At 41.7% G+C, this 21,602-nt stretch overlaps 1 protein-coding gene across 1 annotated transcript; it reads left to right on the forward strand.

The window, feature by feature from the left end:
• The first annotated feature begins 952 nt into the window (after positions 1-952).
• AQP1 (aquaporin 1 (Colton blood group)) lies at positions 953-19,552 on the forward strand. The gene is made up of 4 exons (XM_066201707.1): positions 953-1,621; positions 15,733-15,897; positions 16,021-16,101; positions 17,574-19,552. Exons 1-4 carry the CDS (start codon positions 1,232-1,234, stop codon positions 17,751-17,753), a joined length of 816 nt encoding a protein of 271 aa, XP_066057804.1. The 5' UTR covers positions 953-1,231; the 3' UTR covers positions 17,754-19,552.
• Positions 19,553-21,602: the final 2,050 nt, after the last annotated feature.

Below are 21,602 nucleotides of genomic sequence, written 5' to 3' on the forward strand. Positions count from 1 at the left end.
ATCTGAGCCGTGTGTCCGAGCCCCGCCGAGATAAAACGGGCACTCAGACCTTTTGCTCCGAGAGGCTCTGGCACAGCCGGGTGGTTCATTTTGTCTGCAAAACCAAGCATGTAATTTCCCTTCTCCCTTGCTCCCCGCTCTGTCTCTCTGTCTGGGCAGTCCTGTGGCTCAGCGGCAGCAGCAGAATCTCCCGGGCGACAGCCAGGACAGCTGAGCTGAACCTTCAGCAGGGTGGTGGGAGATGGGCTCTCACTGCAGGACGTGGGTTAGGGAGCCCCTAAATTGGCTTCTTTCCTTCCTGACAGAAGGAGAAGGCTGGGGAAACCCCGAGATCCCTCTGTGCTTGGAAGAAGAAAAGTGAAAAAGCAACATAAATTAAAAAAAAAAAAAAAAAAAATCATCCTTGGCATCCAAATTACAAGCATTTAAAGCTTCCGGCTTACCACAGTGTTATGGCAGATTTACACAGGGATTAAAAGTGATCCCTCATCAGTGAACACCAGCTCGTGTGAGCTGTGTAAATCCAAGTGTGCCCGTACAGCCGCCAGACTTGGCATCCAAAACAGCCCCGAGTCCACAGAGCCAGCACAAGGCACATTTCTACCTTTTATTTCAAACGAAACAGAGCTACTGAAGCCTCTGGAGTGTGGATTTAGCTGTCAGTCTTATTTACTACTTTCAGCTGTTATCTGCTGCCGCTGAGGCTGAACGTGAATAACTTACCAGCCTGCATTGATAACTTTGCTTTCTGTTTCAGAGAGAATTTCCAGACAAATTCTATCAAAGCTTTCATACCGATGCATGCGCTGACAGATGACACAGGAGTTAAAGGAGTGAGGCTGAAATTCCTGAGGCTCTCCTAAGGATTTTTCCAAGAATTTTAAAAAGCCTTTAAAAAACGGCGGCAGGGATCGAATGCTGTTAAGGGAGGGGAAAAGAAAAAAAAAAAAAAAAAAAAAGGAAGAAAAAAACTTTGGCAGGCAAACAGTGTCTTACATCAATCTAGCAGTCAGCATCTATGTAGATGTTCTTTCCTCCTTTTGTGCAACACCCCTTCCCTCCTACAGACCACCCAAAGCCCTATAAATAATCCAAGGACTGTGTTTTTCCTCCAGATTTCTCTTCAGACCTCAAAGGAAAAATATCAGGCAGAAGAAGGGAGAGAGGGAGAAGGGAAAGTGAGAGGGGAGAGAGAGAGAGAGAGAGAGAGAGAGAGAGAGAAAGAGGAAAGATGGCTAGTGAATTCAGAAAGAAAATATTCTGGAGGGCAGTGGTGGCCGAGTTCCTGGCCATGAGCCTTTTTATTTTTATCAGCATCGGCTCGGCTCTGGGCTTCAACTTCCCCGTGGTGGCCAACAAAACATCAACGAGGTCTCAGGACAACGTGAAGGTTTCCCTGGCTTTTGGGTTATCCATCGCTACCATGGCTCAGAGCGTGGGCCACATCAGCGGGGCACACCTGAACCCGGCTGTCACCCTGGGGCTGCTGCTCAGCTGCCAGATCAGCATCTTCAAAGCGCTCATGTACATCCTCGCCCAGTGCCTGGGGGCAGTGGTGGCCACGGCCATTCTCTCGGGAGTCACCTCCTCTCTCCCAGGAAACTCCCTGGGGCTTAATGCTGTAAGTAGAAACTTTTAATTCCTCCTTTCTTTTCTTTTTCTTTCTTTTATTTTTTTTTTTTTGAGTAAAAATGTAGCACCTGTAATCTACTTAAGATGCAGGGGTAGATGCTGTAAGTAGAAACTTTTAAATTTTTTTTTTTTTTTGAGTAGAAATTTAGCACCTATAATCTGCCAGGTGTGTGGGGGTTCTGTTGGTGTTGATGACCTCAGGCGGTTTGTTGTAGCAGAGAATCCAGTCCTGACTGATAACCAGGATGTCATAGGGATGGTCCTTCTTCCCCACCCTCATTTTGGAGATTCAGGACATTCTGGTCCTGATCAGTTTTTGCTCATGTTCAGTTTTGTACATCCAAGTTGCTGAGAGGTGGCTTTTGATGCTGATTTAACTCTGAAATCATTGGCAGTTGTATGACCTTTTGCGGTTCTGAGGGTCTCTAAGGTGTCAGGCTGATTAATGTGCATATACCAGTGTTGTTTTGGCTTCTGTGAGTGTGGTTCATTTTCAGTACTTAATTGATGGTCTGTGCATCCTGGGGATGGCTGCAGTGAAAACCCATGGGAGCAGAGAGAGCTGTGCAGCAGGAAAAATCCCACCCCCAAAGGTGTGAGCAGTACCTGTTGCATTAGGCAGAGTCCCAGCTGCCTTTTCTGTGCATTTCTGGGCAAAAATTGGATAAATCCTGAATTTTCACATGTAAATTGGAAGAAAATATGAGGCAGCTACAGGTAACTGGGTGCAGGTTCCAGCTCTCTCCTAGCCAGATGCTCATATCATGCTGCCTAAAAACTGCCTGGCCACAACTCCTCCTCCTCAAAAAGTCATTTTGCTGTTGTTGTTGCAGCATAATAGGAGAAAAAAAAAAAAGATGAATACACTTTTAAACTTGAAATCATCCCACTGTCAGAGGCAGCGCTACAGCCACTGCAGGACACACAGTGCTATAAATGGAAATTCCTTCTGGTCACTTATTTGACCTGATCTCTTAAGAACAAGTATTTCACATATTTTCCTTGGCCCCTTGTTTGCAGAGTATTCCTGACTGCAGTTTGTAAATTGAGCTAATTTGAAATCATCTGCCCATTTGAAGTCACAAGGGTGTTTGGGACATAAAGCTGCAAATGCAACATCTCTTCTGAAATAAGTTAGGCAATACAGTAATATGGTTTTGCATACTGTGATTTGACATTGCAGTTAATTCAGAACACGAGTCAAGTTTTCAAAATAGAATAAAATCTGATATTAAGGTGATTCCTGGGCAGCTCAGTATCATCCACCCTCGTGTTACTCTGAGTTGGCTGCTCTCCTCCCTCTCTCCTGGTGCCTGCAGCTATTCCATCCTGCCAGCGCTTTGGAAATGTTGATGGGTTCACTCAAAACATTTTGGGGAAGGAGAGCAAATAATTTTATTGACTCCAGAAGGCTCTGGCTGTGAGTCTGGGACGTGATCTTTTCCTCTGAAACCACTGACAGAGGGAACAGCTCAACCACAAGGGACAGGGTGTCCGCCCAAGTGGTTTCCTCGAGAGGTCCAACTGCCATTAAACACGGGAGGTCTGGTTTTGGTAGCACTTAAGCTTGGCTTTTCCCTTTTGCTTCCATAAAATCCTGATGACTGGTTCCTTCCTCTAACCAAAGCTCTAAACCTGGCCATTTGTGAAGGGGGGTGAAGCTTTTCTTGCCCCTCAGTCAGTAACTCCTCAAGCTGCAAAGGCAAAACCAGACAGGGTTGAGTCTCCATCATATAAATTTTACAGATGGATCAGCAATTTCTGTGCAATGGAATAACAGAGAATATAGTTTCTAAACGCTCTGGTCTCACTGTTTGTCATTGGAAAATATTCAGAATTTGGTTTCTTTTTCTCTTTCACATCCAGTTATAAATGTTTTGGCTGGGGAGACTCCCCCTGGGGATAGTGAGGGCAGCAGCTGTTCTTTTCCCTTGCGAGAAAGAACTAGAGAGGAAAAGAAAGGAAAGCAAATCCATTCATTTCCCAGTGACAAGCCTGGAGTGCCTGGCCAGGGGAGGGCTGAGGGAGACCTGGGTCTGAGCCCGAGGCACGGGGGAGCAGCAGCAGAGGGGTTGTGCTCGTGAAGAGCTGATGCCAACAGGGCACATTCTGAATCCACAGCACCGAGGTGCCTCCTTCAGCAGAGCTGCCAAGGAGAAACCACAGAGATGCTTTTATTGTTCTGGTTTTAAACCTGAGGACAAGGAGGGGAGGCTCAGAGCTGGCATCCCTCCCAGCTGCTCTGTCTTCTGCCCCTTCTTGTGGGTAGCGAGGTGTGGATTCCCTGCTCAGAAAAGGAATAGGAAGAAAGAGAGTGCTGCTTGTTTGATTAGGTTGGGAAGAGGGTCTGGATGTGGGTGGCATTGTCCTCTGTCCTGGCCCTACCGTGCTTTTGGAGAGGTGTTTTTCACAGAAAAAGTGTGGTGGAGTCAGTGTAATGGAGTGAGTGGCCATCCAGTGCTCCCAGTGCACACTGGGTGGGGTTGCATGCCTGAACTCAGATTTCTCCTGCCTGGCTGCAGGTCCTGCACTGAGGGGCCAAGCTGAGAACCCATTTCCACTGGCTCCCCTCTAATCCACAGAGAATGAGAGACAGAGAGAGGCACTTCCACCTTTAGATCTGCTGAGTTTCTCCCAGAGACACCCAGCTCCTCTTTGCCATGCTGAGGCTCCAGCCTTGGAAACCTCTGCTAAGCATCCAAAATTAAGTGAGATAAATCCATGTCTTTCTCATTGCACAAAGGAGAAAACAGGGAACACAATCAAATGAAGCACAAAACCCAGCCATGGACAGTACAAGGCTGAGGAGAAAGAAGGGAGGATGAAAATGCGGGATGTTCCTTTAACATGTTCAGTGTTAAGGTCTGGTTTACACTAAGACAAGCAAACCAGTCACACGTTAGGATTTTGATCCAAACTTTGCTTAAGTCAACAGATATATTTTTAGTTACTTTGGCTGGTCCCGAGTAAGACATTCTGGACAACACTCAGAGATGTATTTAGATTACTGAATCCTTTGAAGACACTTAACTTCCAATATATTTTAGTAGTGGTGTGAGTTCCAAAGTAAAAACTTTGAGAATTGGAGAAGCTGGAAGAGGAGTATGCAGTGTGTTTGCTCTTCTAAAAATTTAAATATTTTTCCTTACATCATCTTGTATCTTTTTTTGGAACTTGAATTACTACATGTTACAAATTTCCATTAGGTAAAGCTGTAAGAATAGAGAATACCAGATCCAAAATGCACTCATCTGCCAGCAGAGCTGGCTATTGTATGATGAGGACAGATCTGGAGTTTGGATAATGGAACAAACTACTCAGCAAGGCAGTTAATGACCAACAAAGAGCTCAAACAGGAAAGAGGGGTGAGAGGAGACTTCTGTACTGTAAAGTAACACAATATTTACTGTTAAACAATGTTTTTCGGCAGAACTTTTATCCAACTTTATAAAACATGCCCAGAAAATTGCTTTATCTCAGATTATTTTATATTTCTACATTTGTCTGTCTATTTATCTATCTATCTATCTATCTAATAACCTGAGTTAATATAGAAGTATATTTAAATGATTAGAACTTTGTGACACATGCAGACACCACAATTTTCACAATTTTATGTATTTTTATATTTTATTTTTTATTTATTTTTATATTTTTTATATTTTGGCATAGTGATGAGAGTGCCAGGAAATGCGTCCCCTAACCCTTGGGGCTATAATTAAGAAACTATTTGAAAATGCTGCCTTTGAGTTTACGATGAAAGATATTATTTTAAAAGTTATAAGTGGCTCAAAAATTGTAGGCAAGAAAAACAGACCTGAAGGTAACGTTGCTCGGGTAGATAAAGGGAAAAGAAAAACAACCAAGAATAACAAATAGGAGGGCTTGGGTTTAGAAAACACCCAGTGGACTGATAAATGTTTTTTGTGTAACTAAGGAGCTCTCTGGAAAAGCCAGAGGAGATCTGTGGTCAGTGGATTCAGAGGTCATTTTAAGACAGGTGAATATTCATACGGGTACTATTCCTGGAGTATGGAGAGTCACTTGTCGCTGGAACACCCTTTGAATTTCTGCCGTAACTGGCTGTGTCTCTGCTGCTCCGTGGGTCTCCCCAAATCAGGATCAGCCGTGGCAGAATTGGTGCACACGAGGGTGCAATGTCCTTTGGGGATCAACACCCTGTGTCCAGCTCTAGATTTCTCAAGGGCGGGGAAAAAGGAAAACTTTGCTGTCTTTGACTCCACATACCTCGTATCTGCTGCTTTGAGATGCCTTCCAACTTCACCAAAGGCACATCACAGAACCACAGAATCATGGAATAGTTTGGGTTGGAAGAGACCTTATAGATCCAACCCTCTGCCATGGGCAGGGACAGCTTCCACAAGACCAGGTTGCTCCAAGCCCCATCCAGCCTGGCCTTGGACACTTCCAGTGATGGGAATGAGTCCTTTTCCCATAATTACTCCCACTTAGCTGGATTGTGATCCAGCAGCAACAGAGCAACTTGGAACCTCAGTGCTGGAGAATTTAAGGGTTTTTGTCCTTTTTTGTCTACATGTCTCCAGCTCCAGCTTTATTCTGCTACTTGGGGAAGATGAGCAATCTCCTGTCTGCGGGAGAGTGGAGCATAGGATGTGATATGTGGATCCTTATCACCTGCAGATGATCTTATCTCTAGGGCATCCATGCCTGGTGAACTTTCTTCAGACAAATTCTCAATTTGCATTTCCAGTGCAAACATAATGTTGCACCAGCACTGGGAATTCTCTTTCGTGTAGTTGAGACCTGCCACATCTTTTAATGGTGTTTTTGGATCAGCACTGAAGTGTTTATCCTGATATCCCCCTTTGGATGCTTCCCATCTTTTAGAAACTTGTCTCAGAGGGGATTCCCCATGGGAATCACCACACTCCCCACATTTGGTCTTCACCAGGGTCCTTCTCACCATGGGGAGCAGGACTTGCCTGGTTGCCCTGGATGACTCGGTGTTTGCCTGGTGATTTCCCCGTCTCCTTGTGCCCGCGCCCTAAGAGCCCATTCTCCAACCTCCAATTAAACAAAGCCGGCTTGAGTTGTAAGAACATCCAAAATAAACTGAGAGTTTGACAGTGTGAGGGGACAGTTGAGTAAGAGATGCTGCTTTTCCTCTGAGTCACTGTGGAAAATTGCAGTTCCAGAGGTGCTGCTGGATGGACGAGACACGCAGCTGAGTTCCTGACCTTTACTGCTTATTGAAAAATCCTTGGATGCCTCTTTTTTTTTCAATGCAGATTATATATTGTGTATTTCTCATGTTTAGGTCAGCGAGGAGTTTCTTTCTCCCTTTCTCTTCCCTCTGCTCTGCATATTTTTCATCCAGTTTAGGCTTCTCCTGCCAACCCTGCCTCTGCTGGGACATGCTTGGGGACTCAAACATTCACAAGGGACCAGAAGCTGCTGCATTTTTAAAGTGAGCAAAATGGTTCCGGTCCATGACATTGATCTGGGATTTTTATTTCTTAACAAAGGCTGTCACAACAATAGCTCATTGTTCCCTGTCAGTTTTTGCAGCAGAGGGCTTTTAAGGCTTGCCAGCATTGTACTGAGAGGCCCCAGGCAGGGCAGGTGGGACACAGGAAACGCACCTGCTCAAAACTGGCCACGGTCTTGGCCTCTTTTTAATGAGTTCACACGGTGACAGCAGAAACATCTGGGCTGAGATATAAACCTGATGGTTATCATCCATTCCCCTGAGAACTTGGGGTTATGACTCTAGTGCTTATCTCAGATCTCAGAGCTTATTATCTGATTTCCATTTCTGTGAAGACATGCTCTCTAACAATAAAGCCATATCCCAGGATTTTGTCAGGCAGCACAGAGGGATGCAGCAGCACGGCCATTCCTGGGACAAGGAATTGTGCTCATCCTTGGTGCTCATCCTCCTGCAGTCCAGTCCTCCTGTGCTGAAACAGAGGAGATCAAAGTGGGTTTTGTGCCAGTGGATCCAAGGATGACCATGTGGAAAATGCTCTGCAGGCCTCAAACTAAAGGTTCTCTTCATTTATTTCTATTTAGAAATGGTAGAAATTCCTGAAAGGAGTGCACAGGGGTGTTTAAAACAATAAGTTGCCATAGATCTAAAAAACATTATTAATTTGGTAGGTTAGTTAATGTGATACAAGTGGAGTCATGCTGGAATTTTCAGAGAATGATATTTTTCTGTGTTAGATCAACGGTCAAACCAGGTAGGATTTATGTAAAATTCAGTTTGCCACCACCCTTCCCGGTGGGGTCAATAGTAAGTTAAAATTGGTTTCCTTTCCATAGAGTTCTCTGATTTTACCAAATGTATTTGGGCGTTTGTGTGTTATGAAGACAGACACACCAGAGGCAGATGGATAGAAAGACTCTTCAAATAAGATAACCCTAAATTTCAAATTTTAATTTAAAGTCATTGGAAAGGTTAAAAAAATATCTGTCAGTCGGTGTGGGTTCTGAACCAAGATCTGACATGGCAAAGAACACAGCCTGAGAACAAATGGAAATGTCCACAGCAAGAGAATGAATATTATGGATTAGTTCTGGTTAAAATGGTGCAATGGTAAGAAAAAAAATTTAGGTTTTTGTAGCAGGGCTCATGGGTTGTAGCAGACAATGTAAACCTTCTTTAATCAGAGAATCCTAAAAAACATCACTGCCTGGGCTGTATAGATATTTTTAAATGAAGCATTTTTAAAGCAAGGATACCAAACCACATCACAACTGGAAGATAAGCCACGTCACTAAAGGAAGAAAAAATTACCCTTGAAAAATTTCCTGTTTAGCTTCAGAGGAAATTGCCTGTTCTCTTTAGGGCAGTAGTACATTTTTGCTTATTTGTCCATTCTCCAGCCCAGTCGAGGGAGTTCAATAACAGAGGGGTCTTTACCTGGTGCCACAATTGTCTCCTGGAGGAATTTCTGGCCTGGCTGGGAACATTTTGAGCCCTGAGCATTTATTAATGTGTAATTGATGGGAAAGTGTTGATCTTCCTGGCACCCAGAGCCGGTGCTGGTTTTGGACTGCTGCAGCTTCATTGGAGATCTGAGGCTGAGGCACAACATCAACCTGGTAAATCAAATATACAGGGCCTGACAGGCATCCTGCAGGAAACTATAAACAGCAGGAGGGCAAAAATGTGGCCTGAGAGCTCTGCAAGGCACAACCCACAGACTAGAAAGGAGTAAAAAAATCCTCTGTGTGCTTCCCTGCACGAGTCCTGTGCATCCCCTCTCTAGGAACCACTGGGAGGTGTCGCAGAAAACTAAATTTTCCAGGCTCTTGGCTCTCATTCTGTGCCAAGTGGAGTCAAAGGATGCTTTCAGAGCAGAAATGTGTTTCCTCACACACAGACTCACACAGCTCCTCCTGAGGGGCACTGATAGCTGTGTTTGGAATGGGTAAGGTCAGGTTCAGCCCCTTTTCCTTCCTTCGTCAGGACTTCTTGTTTGGTGAACAAGGTGGAGAAACGAAGGAGCTGGAATTGTCCCCCCAATTGCTGAAGTGCATTGCACAGCCTCAGAGCTGGTTTTTAATCCCATGGAAATGCCAAGTTTTCAACGCTGTGCACAAATTTTGAGAACTTCACAGATTTGATGGAGTTTGTCTAGAAATACAAAATGAATATTACTTTGCCAACCACTATACTGTGAGATTTGTGCAAATCCAGGTGTTATTTCAGTAACAACATAGAGAGGACGATCCTGTTTGGCTCAAATTTGGATATGCCCAAAATTCTCCACTGAAATGCTCTCTCCTTCTGGACTGGCAATAGAGGAGATAATAAACAGCTCTGTGGTATAAATGAGTGCTTCAACCATTGCAGCAAATTAAGTATTTGCTTGAGTTTGGCTGGGTGAAGAAAAAAATTACAAAACCTCATAATTCTACATCCTCTGAATAGAAGTTGTTTATTTGTCAGCAGCAACAGTTAACCAAAAAAAAAAAAAAAAAAAGAAAAAAAAAAAAAAGTTTCTCCCCAGCAACTTTCCCAGAGGCACATCAAAAAGTAAATGTGTGAATAAAAAAATTATCTGTCTCTGACCAGCTGTGCTAAATGCAAGTCTTGTAGAAGAACTGAGTTTTACTGCCTGTCTTGGTTCGACATACAAATTTTATGTGCTCTGGTGTACTATAATAATCATTCTCCCCTCTTTCTCTCCATGGCACTACGACACAAAGCCCTGGATAATTTCTCCTCAGCCTGCAGAGGGTGGGAGGAGGGAGCTTAGCCTTGTTCCTGGAGGGTGTCTGCTGCCTAAAGAACGGAAAATATGATTTCTGCTCTGGGAATTGAATGAGTCCCCTTTAGAGCTCTTAAGGCTGTATTTATAGGAAGGATAATCTAGCAGAGGACAATATGTTTTGTCCCCAGGTTCTCCTGAATGCTTCCATTGTTGATGTAGGATACGATCCAAAGCTAATTCATAAGCAGCTTCTGAGTGCTCCTGTCGCATAATTTTAAGTGAAACTCTTTAGATCTTTGCCTGTCTCTCCTGACTAAAGAAATGAGACTTTTGCACACCCTGAATCCTTAATACTCAATTAATGGGTATAGAAACATCCATTTCAGAGTGATGCTGTTAAATAGCAAGGATAGAAGTGAATAACTGTAGTTAAACAGCCAGGGATGAAGTCTCTGAATCAATTTTTACTATCACTCAAGGGATGCTTTATAGCTATGGAGATGTGGGATAGAATTGCAGCAGAATAAAGGTATGTTATCAATATGGAAATCATCAAGTTCTTTTCATAACAGAGTTGGAGCTGAAAGACTGAGGAAAGTCAAACAAAATGACAGGCAAGACAGTGGGGTGTGGTTTGGAGGGAAATAGGGAGATGAATTTCTGAGATTACATTTGTAGAACATCCCATTAAAGAACTTTGCCAGCCAAACACTTAAATTATAGCTACTTGGCATAAAAAAGAATGATCATTATTTCAAAAGAGGGTATGATGAAGAGAGAATGAACCATCAAAACTATTGTGAAGAGTTTTCCTTATTCAGTAAAAGAAGGAAAGTCAAAGAAGGGAAATTTTAAGCTATAAGAAGAAAATACTGTAAGACGGCAAGAATTTACTCGAATAAAATGCTGATTTTAAGAAAAATGTCTGCCATGGCAGGGAAAAGGTAATAATTTAGGTAGGATAGTGAGGATATGCAAGGAAGAGAAGTCCCAGCCATTAAAAAGGCTGTGGCCTAAATTTTCCTCCCCCGAAACCACACCAGCAGGCAGGGCTGGCTCTGGTGTTTCATAAGAATGGGGAAAGCTGACAATCCCCTGCTAAAAAATAGACTTTTGCAATTCCAGAGGCCCTTTTTTTTTTTTTTTTTTTTTTTTTTTTTCCTGGAACAATGAGGAAACTAATCCCTGTTATATGAAAGGAAGCTGGGCTCTGGAAGCTCCAATCCAGGGCTAAGGGTTTTTTGGATGAGATGATGGAGCTCAGCACCATGTGATGGAACCACCTTGCATAACAAAGTATCTTATCCATATAATGGGAAACAGGTTTGGACTTGATATACTTTCACTCATAATGAGAAAAATATGAAGCCACTGGAGAAGTACACAGTGGGGTTTTCCCTGGGCCAGTTTAATTTCCTGTCCCCGTTTCTCTTCCAAAGGCGGACAACTCATAAATATTCTGTCCTAAAAAAAAAACCAAACCAAAACAAATTAAAAAATTAAAAAAAAAAAATCAAAAGGACAGAAAACATACCATTAATTTGCCCAAATTATTGCTGTGGGAATCAGACAGCTAAACGCGGCAGTGAAGGGCACTTCTGGGAAACAAATTCCGTAGTTTCCATCTCCTGTCTGATGTTAGGGAGAGCTGGAAGTGATGTGGCCACTGCCCGTTTCCTAAGACACAAAGCAGGTGTTCCTCTCTACTGATTGCTCTCATGTTCATGTCTAGATAATGATTTTGGGGGTTTGACCCTCCTCATTTGAATGTCTCTTGAGTCACTGTGCCTTCAGTGCTTCCTTAGTTTCCAATCAGTTGCATCGCAGGAGTTTTCTGAAGATGTGATTTCTGCACATTTACTGAATTCCGGTAGATTTTTATTCCATGACCTGGTTCAGATTCACAATGAACTGGGTGGGGGGAAATATTAATTATGGGATTGTTAAGGCTGGAAGTGGTGGAATTCAGCTCACAGAAGGATGCACCTCCCTTGGGGTGTCTACATGTTCTGCTTCTTGTCTGGGAGCTGTGAGGGTTGAGGGGGAATTACTCACTGTAAACTAATGCAGCCAAGATTGATTCAGCTGATCAGATAAGTCCACAGATAGCTCTCACATCTTGCCAATGATTCAGCCCATTTCTTATGTGTGTTTCTGGTGCTTCTTCTGTCAAAACACTGACTTAGAAATGAAGTTTAGTGGAATTATTCATGAGAACAAAAAAGGAAAAGAAGTCTGCATAGACTCTCTCGGAGATGAATATGGGCTTGTGTGTTTCATTTAACCCCTTAGAACATGTTGGGTTCCCTAAAGCACTGAATCCACTCCTCAAATCTCCCAAGTCTGAAGCCTGAAAAGGTCAGGAAGTTACCATGCTGTCCCTTGCCCTCTGACATTTTTTCCTGTTTCCTTAATGAGGATTATTGGGCTGCAAAGAGAAGATGTCAAAGATTTGCCAGCAGATTCATCAAGGACAGATGCAGTGTCAGTTCACATACCCTGTGACTACTGGTAAGAGGTACCAGTGCAGGGAGAATGGCATTGCAGTGTGAGTACAGGTCACTGGAAAGGGTCCTCTTCACCCCAACACTGCACTAGAAGTGGCTGTGTCTTGTTTCAAAGCATTATTTTGTCTATTTAGGGACCAGAGATATTGGTCACCTTGTATTCTGAATATTCTCAGTAGCAGAATAGCAGATGTTGAGAACAGCTGTTGATTTTTAGTCAAGTGTGCAATGTGTGGTGCTGCTTCCTACTAAATTCAGATTAAGCTTTAGACAACCCTGAAGCTTCTGGAGCCTGGTATTCTACAAAATATTCCACAAAAGTTCAAGCTTTCATTAAAAACCTGAACAACATACAGAAAATACGAGCAAAAGATGACAAACTCATGTTGGCTGTGTCTCCCTGGTTCTGTCAAGAGCTTAAACCCGCAGATTCAAAAGGTGCAAAATGTTATCTGGGTGAGACTTTCAAATCCTCTGTGAATAAGGATTATATAAATATAAATATAAATATTCACATGCACATGTACATTTTAACTTGACACAAAGCAATGTGCCCTCCTACTCCCTTTTTAAATCTTTTCTGGGGTGTGCTCTGGATGGTGAACACCGGTGATGTTCCATGTGTACCATAGATGGCCCAGGCTGCTGCTGCAGTGATAATTTAGCTCTGATAAGGAGGAAAATAATACTCTGTTATCCTACACTTACACACTGCAGGTCCACAGGCCTCAGCAGGACAGCCAAGGTTGTCCTGGGTTTGTCCCATTTTTGGAACATGGCCCAGGGTCCTTGCTCTCACAGTGGAATCTTAACGCTCCTGGCAGGCTGAGTAAAATCACCCGGCTGGAGGAAAGCAAAAGGTTTCCTATGATATTTCCAGGTTTTCTTTGATTCCACAGAGCCCATCAATAAGTGTTGATTAGCAGGGATAATGACCTCAAGTCACGTCAGCTGTAGGATGTGCTTTTCCTGGAGGGAAAGGAAGAATACGATTTCCACCTCTCGAAGATAAGGATTATCACAGGTTTTTTAAAGAATAATTTTGCTCTTATTGTCTTTTATAGAAGCCCTTCAAGGGAAGGGAAAGCCCAATGGCTGGCCAGTGTTTAATCTTTTAAAATGTCAAGGCTTTGTCAAATGCTAACATTGATGTGTCAGCTCCGGGTTCCCTGGGGTTGCATTATGATAGGAAAGAATTTGGTTTCTTATCTGGTTTTGGGCATATGCACATCAGTCACTTATTTGCTAAGACACCTGGCTTTTAAGTTTCACCATTTGGCCTTCCAAATGTGAGATAAGATTTTCCAGAGGGTATAGAGTCCAGATTCTTAAATTGGTTTTGATACAAGGAAACGCATTGGAAGCCTTAATTTGTGGAGAGACTAAAGTCCCGCTGTCTCTACAGTGAAGAAAAAAATTATTTTTAAAACTTACAAAAGCAATAGAATATTAATTCAGAGATGTCAAGTATGAATTTCTGGATCCTGCAATTTTTGGTGCATCTCATATGGATGCATTTGTGTCAGACACACTTCTCACATGTAAGTCCTAATAATGATTAAGGTTTCATTACTGGATTTCAATTTCTACTCTACAGATGCTGAAGGAACCAAAATACCCATTCTTTCAACCAGAATTCCCTTTTATTTGTGGATAAACTACTTCCAACTCAGAGGATATCACTCCTGCATGCTATAAAAACAAGCTATAAAAAATACATTATTAGTGTTTCAGATTATCAGGATTTAAAAATCAGATTTATGATGAGGAAAGACTCAAATGACTTTCATTGCTTAGGAATTTGATATTAAACTTTGTTCCAGAGAGGAAATAAGAAATGTGAACAACACCTGTGGAAAGTGAAATGGTTCAGTTAACCATCTTTAAATTTTAAGGATTTTCAAATATTACCTTTGGGGAAATTAGGGCATAAACCACAAAATCAGATGATTAGCAGGATTTCCTGTGGTTTCATTGTTCTGGACAGGTCACAATAACATTTAATTATGTTTTTTGCCATGTATGACCCAGCAGTTTTTAATGCAGGGGCTCTGACAGATGTGATAACCTACTGATAGCACAAATTAATATAAGTTTTGCAGAGTTTGCTTCCTACTCTGAGTCACATTCTCAGTTCTCTGGCCTGTGGCCAAGCTCATGTTTCATCCCGTCCATGCAAGTGAGTTATTTCTGCTTAACATCAAGTTTTTCAGCTCAGTGACAGACTTGCCTTGACTTAATGAAGACACCACTGAATACAGCAATTAAAAGCAGAACTCAAAACTTGTTATAATGTCAAATGATTTACCTCCATGGTTTCTTGTTAGGCACAGGTTTTTAGCAGTACTCCTGAAATATGACATAATTTCTGCTCTGTAATGTCCATTTGTGTGAATCACCATGGTTTCAATATATTCTACAGCACTTACAAGAAACTCTGCTGATTTCATGACTAATAACACCATTTGAATATTTTTCTCTGACAGTTTGAGTTTTTCTAGATAATCTACTTCAGTAGGAAATGGAAGCACTCCCATCAGGCCCTTGAGATTCCTTAACTGGGGATTTTTTTAAAATTTATCCCAAGGAAGTGAAATGAGATTCAGTTTGAGTCTAAGACACCAAAAAGTAGTTCACCAGAGAGTTAGGTGTCTAAGCTGTTTGTAGTCAAATGAGATCTATAAAACAAAAAAAGACAAACCTTTCAAATGATCCCCTTCATTTCATCAGGTGAATTGATCTCATCTCCACTGACTACACCATTATCTGTGCAAATTAGAGATACATTAATGAAATATTAATATCTAGAGATGCTTTACATACTTTTGGTCTTCTGTCACATCTACCAGTCCCACATGAACTCTGTGGAAATCTCAGGGTATTTCCTGTGGCATTAGAGGCATATTTTCAAGCAATTGATTCACAGTATAGGCGTAAAATTAATATCTTAATATTATTGTGGAAATCCCTGAAACAATGAGTGACTGTCCTAAGGCACCACAGTTGACATCTGAAGAAGTAAACTCTGTTGAAGGTGACTCTCTGGCTGATTTGTTTCTCACACATAGATCAATTGCACTCTCATTGTGCCCAGTGGCTGAGTGCTCACTTTGGCTGGAAACAGCAACCACTCAACCACGCTGGATCAAAAAAAGCTGCTTATGCCTAGACTTGAGTACAGCAGGGAGTGTTTCAAAACTAATTTCTGTTCAATTTTTTCTATTTCTTTCTATTTTTTTTCCCCTGTTAAGCAAAACAAACCCCAGGAGGGAAATGGATGTGCAGGTCTGCATTTTCATATTGAGGAAATAGATGTCTCAGAACTTTGTTACACCAGTTGAAGTCATGCAGGAATATGAAATAACATTTTCCTTCTTGCCTCCATGCAGCTTTCAGAGGGAATCAATGCAGGCCAAGGGCTGGGGATTGAAATCATTGCCACCTTCCAGCTGGTGCTGTGTGTCCTGGCCACCACAGACCGGAGAAGGAACGATGTCTCGGGATCGGCGCCTTTGGCCATTGGTCTCTCTGTTGCCTTGGGACACCTTCTCGCTGTAAGTTTTAGCCCTCAGAGGTTGTATCTACCATGTCCCACCTCAGGGTGGGCCAGTGAAGGCAGGGGGGTGATGGGGAAGCTTCATCTGTGCCTCACCTCTGGTTCTCTTTCCGCTTCATAGATTGATTACACCGGCTGTGGAATTAACCCAGCCAGGTCTTTCGGCTCAGCGCTCATCGCCAACAACTTTGAAAATCACTGGGTGAGTTGAGTAAATTTGTTTAACTCTCAAGAGGCTCTGAAAACACATAACTTACAAGATCAGAAACATTTCAACACGTATCATCAGGACCAAGTCAGAGAGTTGGCATTTCCGTTTCATTTAACATAGAATATTCTCCTTTCAATCCTGACCAGCCTCAGGCAAACAAAAGCTCCTCAGGCTCATTCAGTCTCTGTGCTCAAAGTAATACAGCAGATTTTCTTTGGCTATTCCCCCACATATTTATTTATTTCAAACACTTTAATTGTTTTGAGCCTTATTACACAGAATCGTGTATTGAGTATTTATTGTTTAAAATAAGTTTGTAAAGTCCTGCTGCTTAATCTGGTAAAAAGCAATTTAGAAAGATTCTTAAGCAGGTTTATAAGCTAAAATGGATCATCCAATATTTAAGAGCTAATAAAATACTCAGCATCTTAAACCTGAGTGTCTGCTTATGTGTTTTCAAGGATAAGTGCTCCAGAAACACTATAAATTTTCGATAATTCCTTGTGTTTAAATGTATCTAAAATGAGGATTTCACAAAAATTTACCTATTTCACAAAAGCTCAATAAAGGAGGCTGATATAACGTTGTAAATGAGCGTGTCTTCTTGAATATATAAAATGGGGCTTGTTCCAACTCTTCTACTCATGATTTTGGTATAGGCACAGGTGGAAATTTAGTGGTAATACAAAGGGGTTGTGAAAATTTTGGATACAGATTCCATTTTAATCTAAATAGCAGAACATAAAAGGAGGACACTGGGGAAATTTTGGCAGTGTCTACCACTTGAACATTATTATTAAGACACTAAAGGGAAGTAATTAAGTGAGGGGCTGATATGTTCAGAATTTAATAGGAAAGTTATTGTTCTTTGTAGAGGCAGAAAAAGATAGGGGTAATATTTTGTGTTAAACTACTGATATTGCTGAATAAAAAAGTTTTCAGACTCAGTTATGCTTCGGCCCTGCAAAATCTTGAATATCTTCTGTTGCATCTAACAAAATCAAGTTGTCTACGAAAATCCTTTTATTACCTCTCCTTCTACATTTTAATTTTCTTAAGTGGTTAGGCCTGTTCAATCACAGCAATATCACCACCTAAGCAGCATCTAGTGGAAAATCAAACCCCTTGTTAAGTATTACTTTCAAATTCGCCTATTACTGGAATTTAATAGGAGGATGGAAATAATGCTCTTTTGTAGAAATTATGTTCCCCTCCCAACTCCATCTGGAGTAGCAGAGATGTTTTAGCAGTTGGTAACTGATTTTAAATATCACAAGGTGATGTCACAGTCACAGTTATTCACCTCTGAGTCTATCACCAATTCATGGTGACAAATTCCTGGTCTTTTGCCATGTGGTTAAGTCAACATTCAGGCGAGTAGGCTGCAAATTTCAGAGTGAGGGTCCTCAGAGGAGCTTCAAATGCAGAAATACCTGACACAATGACTTGGATTTGTATTCCAGATTTTCTGGGTTGGCCCAATCATTGGAGGAGCAAGTGCTGCCCTGATTTATGATTTCATCCTGGCGCCCAGGACCAGCGACCTCACCGACCGCATGAAGGTGTGGACCAGTGGCCAAGTAGAAGAGTATGACCTGGAAGGGGATGACATGAACTCCCGGGTTGAAATGAAGCCAAAATAAAGAAGGGCATGGAGGGAGAAAAGAAAGACAAAAAAACAAAAACACAAAAACAAAAACAAAAACAAAAACAAAAAGCAGCACATTGGTTTCCGAAGATTTTATCAGTGTTATAGACTCTTTGTAAACCAGCAAGCAGTACTTGGGTTTTTTAATTCAATAGTTTTCCTTTTTTTTTTTTTTTTTTTTTTTGGTCCCCAATCCTAAGAGCATTTTTTATATCTGGGGCTTTTCAATTACAGAGTCTGTAGGCTGAGAAGTCATGACCTAAATAAATTGGGCTGAAGTTCATTTAGGTCACCTTTACATGACCTAAATAAATTGGGCTGAAGTTTAACCCCTCCTTTGGTACCACCCAATTTTAAGGTGTAATTAGTGTGGGGGATTCTCCCACCACATCACTCAGTAATGATAAGTAGTTCCAATGACCAGTTTGTTTCCTGAAAGAATAGATATAGAGGACAGAGAACAATCTGTACCAATAACGGGAGCCTTACACCTGAAAAAACAGTATTTACACAAAATTGCAAGACTGGCATCTAATGCCAGCAATGAATGGGGAGAAAACAGTCTTAAATCAGTGTCCAAAAGCATCTTTTGGAAGGAATGGTTACTAAAGATTAGTTGCTATGTAAAATTACCCATAATTTCCTAAATGATTGGTCATCTTTGAGAAAGAGGGCCAGAAAAGTTAGGCAGGGTAAGAATTTCCAGAGTTACAGGATCTTTCAGACTTTCTAGTGTTTCATTTCCCCTGAACTTGCACCCAGCGGCCTCTGAGGGGAGAATATATGTGACAAAAAGAAAAAAAAAAAGATATATTCACTCCTGGGAAGTAATAACTAGAAGTCAAATTGCAGAGTAGCAACAACAATGGCAACAAGAGCGACGTGGTGCCAATGTATAAACAGGATCTGATGGTTCCTGTGACTACTCTGCTTTTGTTCACCTTGTGTAATTTCTCATGTGGTCTAAAGCAAAACAAGGAGAAAAGTAGTCCCTGTTCTCTCTGACCCCATTCCAATAGCCAGGGCTGTGACATTCAGGGACCATGAACTGATGTACACACGGTATATTTTCTAATGAGGGACAAATACATACCTGTAAGTCCATTTTGGGGGTGGTTGCTTTGTTTTTATATATATATATATATATATAAATGTTTATATATATGTTTTATACAGAAAGCCTAGTGTACTGTTTTGTAAGAAAATAAGAGCATAAACACAAGTGGAAATAATTGCAGCAGTGCTTAGTGAAATAAACAACACTGGAAACAAGAAAGAAAATTAACACTCTAAACGATGTGCAAGATTATTTTCTGTTTAAATTCGTGTGTGTGTGTGCTACTTATGATTTCCTGAGTAATCCAAAGCATTAGCTGGTCTTACCTACTAACTATAGAATATAGTTAAAGCAGATCCATGCCAATAAACCTGTTCTGCACTAAAATTTTTCCATAAGAAATGAGGTCCAGAGGAACTGACAAAATCAGCACATTCCACCAGTCAGCAAAACCCCCCAGAGGAAATGGGATGGATTCCCCTCTCTGAGAGACAGGGTGGGACTGGGAGGGGAGGTAGAATTGGCATAGGAATCTGTATGGGTTGGATCATTTCATCAGCTTGAGCAGATGGACAGCAAAAAAAGAAAAAAAAATTAAATCACCAGCAAAATAAACCAGAATATATTTTCTCTTTCTTGTCTACATTTGGTGTGCTATCCCATGTATTGCCTATGTACATAAAGCATGATTGGTTTTTGGGGTGGTTTAAAAATAAACAAAATCAGTTGTGCTAACATGTGAACTGTTCATGACTCTTCATTTTTAATTTGTCGTGTAATGCAATTTAATTTTCTGTACCATTTTTCAGGTGCTCACCTGTAAAACTGAGCCACTTCACTCTCTTCCGCTCTTCACTTGATGCTGCCCTTTAGGGAAAGGGATGTTCTTTGTTTTTGTGGCAAGCAAAGCAGACCCTCATCTGGAAGTGAACTCTTCCAAAGAATACTTAAAAGTAAAGCAGACTACCAGGATCTTTTACCCACTTTCTAGAACATCTTTCCAATTTTATCTGCTGTTATCCCAGTGCCTCCACTGACTCCAAATTAACCCATTTTTGCCGTACAGAATCTCTGAGCCAGAGAGAGAGCCAGAACAGTTGCAGAACTCACCTGCAGCAAATAGTTTGTTCTGACAAACTTCAGGCAACTAAAGAGTTAACGGTGCAGAAAATGTGAGATTCACAATTTGTTCCTTAGTCTACACCTTGCAAAGGACTTGGCTTATTCTTTTATACTTCAAAGTCTGAAACTGTGAAGACAAAAACCACCTCCTTTCCATTTGGGTTGTTATAGGATTGCACCATGTTAGCTGCTTTAGCTTCTGATCACTAAAATTATAAATAAAATAAAGATGTACAATAATTGTTTCACTAGTGAAGAAAAAAGCCAAAACCAAATCAAAGTAAACACAGTGTGATTTGTTGGCGTATTTTGTAGAATCATAGATTCATTGAAAGCTTTGTGTTGGAAGGGACTTTAAAGATCACCTAGTTCCAATCCCCTGCTGTGGGCAGGGACTATTTCCACTAGACCCTGTATTCACAGTGATAATATTTAAACAATTTACAGTAAAGCTCTTAAGAAAATTAAATGAATAAAAAAGTATTTAAGGTGAATTCCAGGCTTAAACCCCTCCATTCTTCGTAAAGAAGGAGAAGTTTAATGATATATTTTAAAGTGCTTTTGTGGTACTTAGACCCTGAGCTGAGAGCAGGGATTGAGGCCATGGCTGCTAATGGTGCTTCCACTCCTGGGACAAATGGTTTTTCTTTGTGCTAGACAAGCACCCTTCAAACTTATCATCAGCTCATTAAAATAGTTGAAACATGCCCAGCGAAGGAATTAAAGGCATGAGGCAGCAAGTATCGAAACCCGCTAACAAATGTCAAGTGGGCAAATGTGATTGCCCAGAAACTCAACAAAATGTCCCTGACAAAGAAAGCCTGGGACAGGGTTCTTCAAACAGCTCCTGTGATGTCTGCACTGAGAGCTCCTGACTCATGGACTAATGGGGGCTGTCTGTGCCCTGGGCATAAACTCTGTATTTATCACACATTCTAACAGGAAAAGGCTGTAGGATCCTAGAATGGTTTGGATTGGAAGGGAGCTTGAACATCATCTAGTCCCAAACCCTAGGAGCACCCAGGGACACCTTCGCCTACCCCAGGTTGCTCCAATCCCCATCTAGATTGGCCTTGGATACTTCCAGGGATGGGGCAGCCACAACTCTGGGTAACCTGTGCCAGGGCCTCACCATCCTCTGAGCGAAGATGATAAAGGGTGGATGTTTCCCTAGGTTATCCAGGAACACCTACCATGGTCCTGTCCCACGCCTCAGGTGCCCCACAGCATCCCAAACAGCTTCACTCTCTGTGAAGGAAAAAGCACAAGGAAACATTCCCAAGTCCAGGAACATGGGTGTCAGTGTCTGTACGGGCCACCCCAAATATTCCAGATTTTTCCTGGGCAAAGCTGAGCAAAGCAAAGATGATAAATTTGGTTTTCCTGAGGGCAGGTTTCCATCCCAGGAGCGTGCAGGCATTCGCACTCTGTGGTTTGCACAGATGACAAAGCATCCTCTGCTCATTCCAACACAAGACAATTTACAAAAAGCCTGAGGAAGGTGCTTTGGATTCATCCCTGAGAAACCCCTGTTGCTCTACTGACTCCATAGACAATCTGGGAGATTAGGCCCTAATTTACCCACCTATCTTTAGAACAAAATGCATATTCTGCCTCCCTATTGTAGCTGCAGCAAATTAATTTTAGATTTCATCTTGTTCCACT

The sequence above is a fragment of the Chamaea fasciata genome, unplaced genomic scaffold (assembly GCF_029207755.1).
Source record: "Chamaea fasciata isolate MVZ Bird 193981 ecotype frontalis unplaced genomic scaffold, bChaFas1.0.hap1 SCAF_1, whole genome shotgun sequence".
Lineage (NCBI taxonomy): Eukaryota > Metazoa > Chordata > Aves > Passeriformes > Sylviidae > Chamaea > Chamaea fasciata.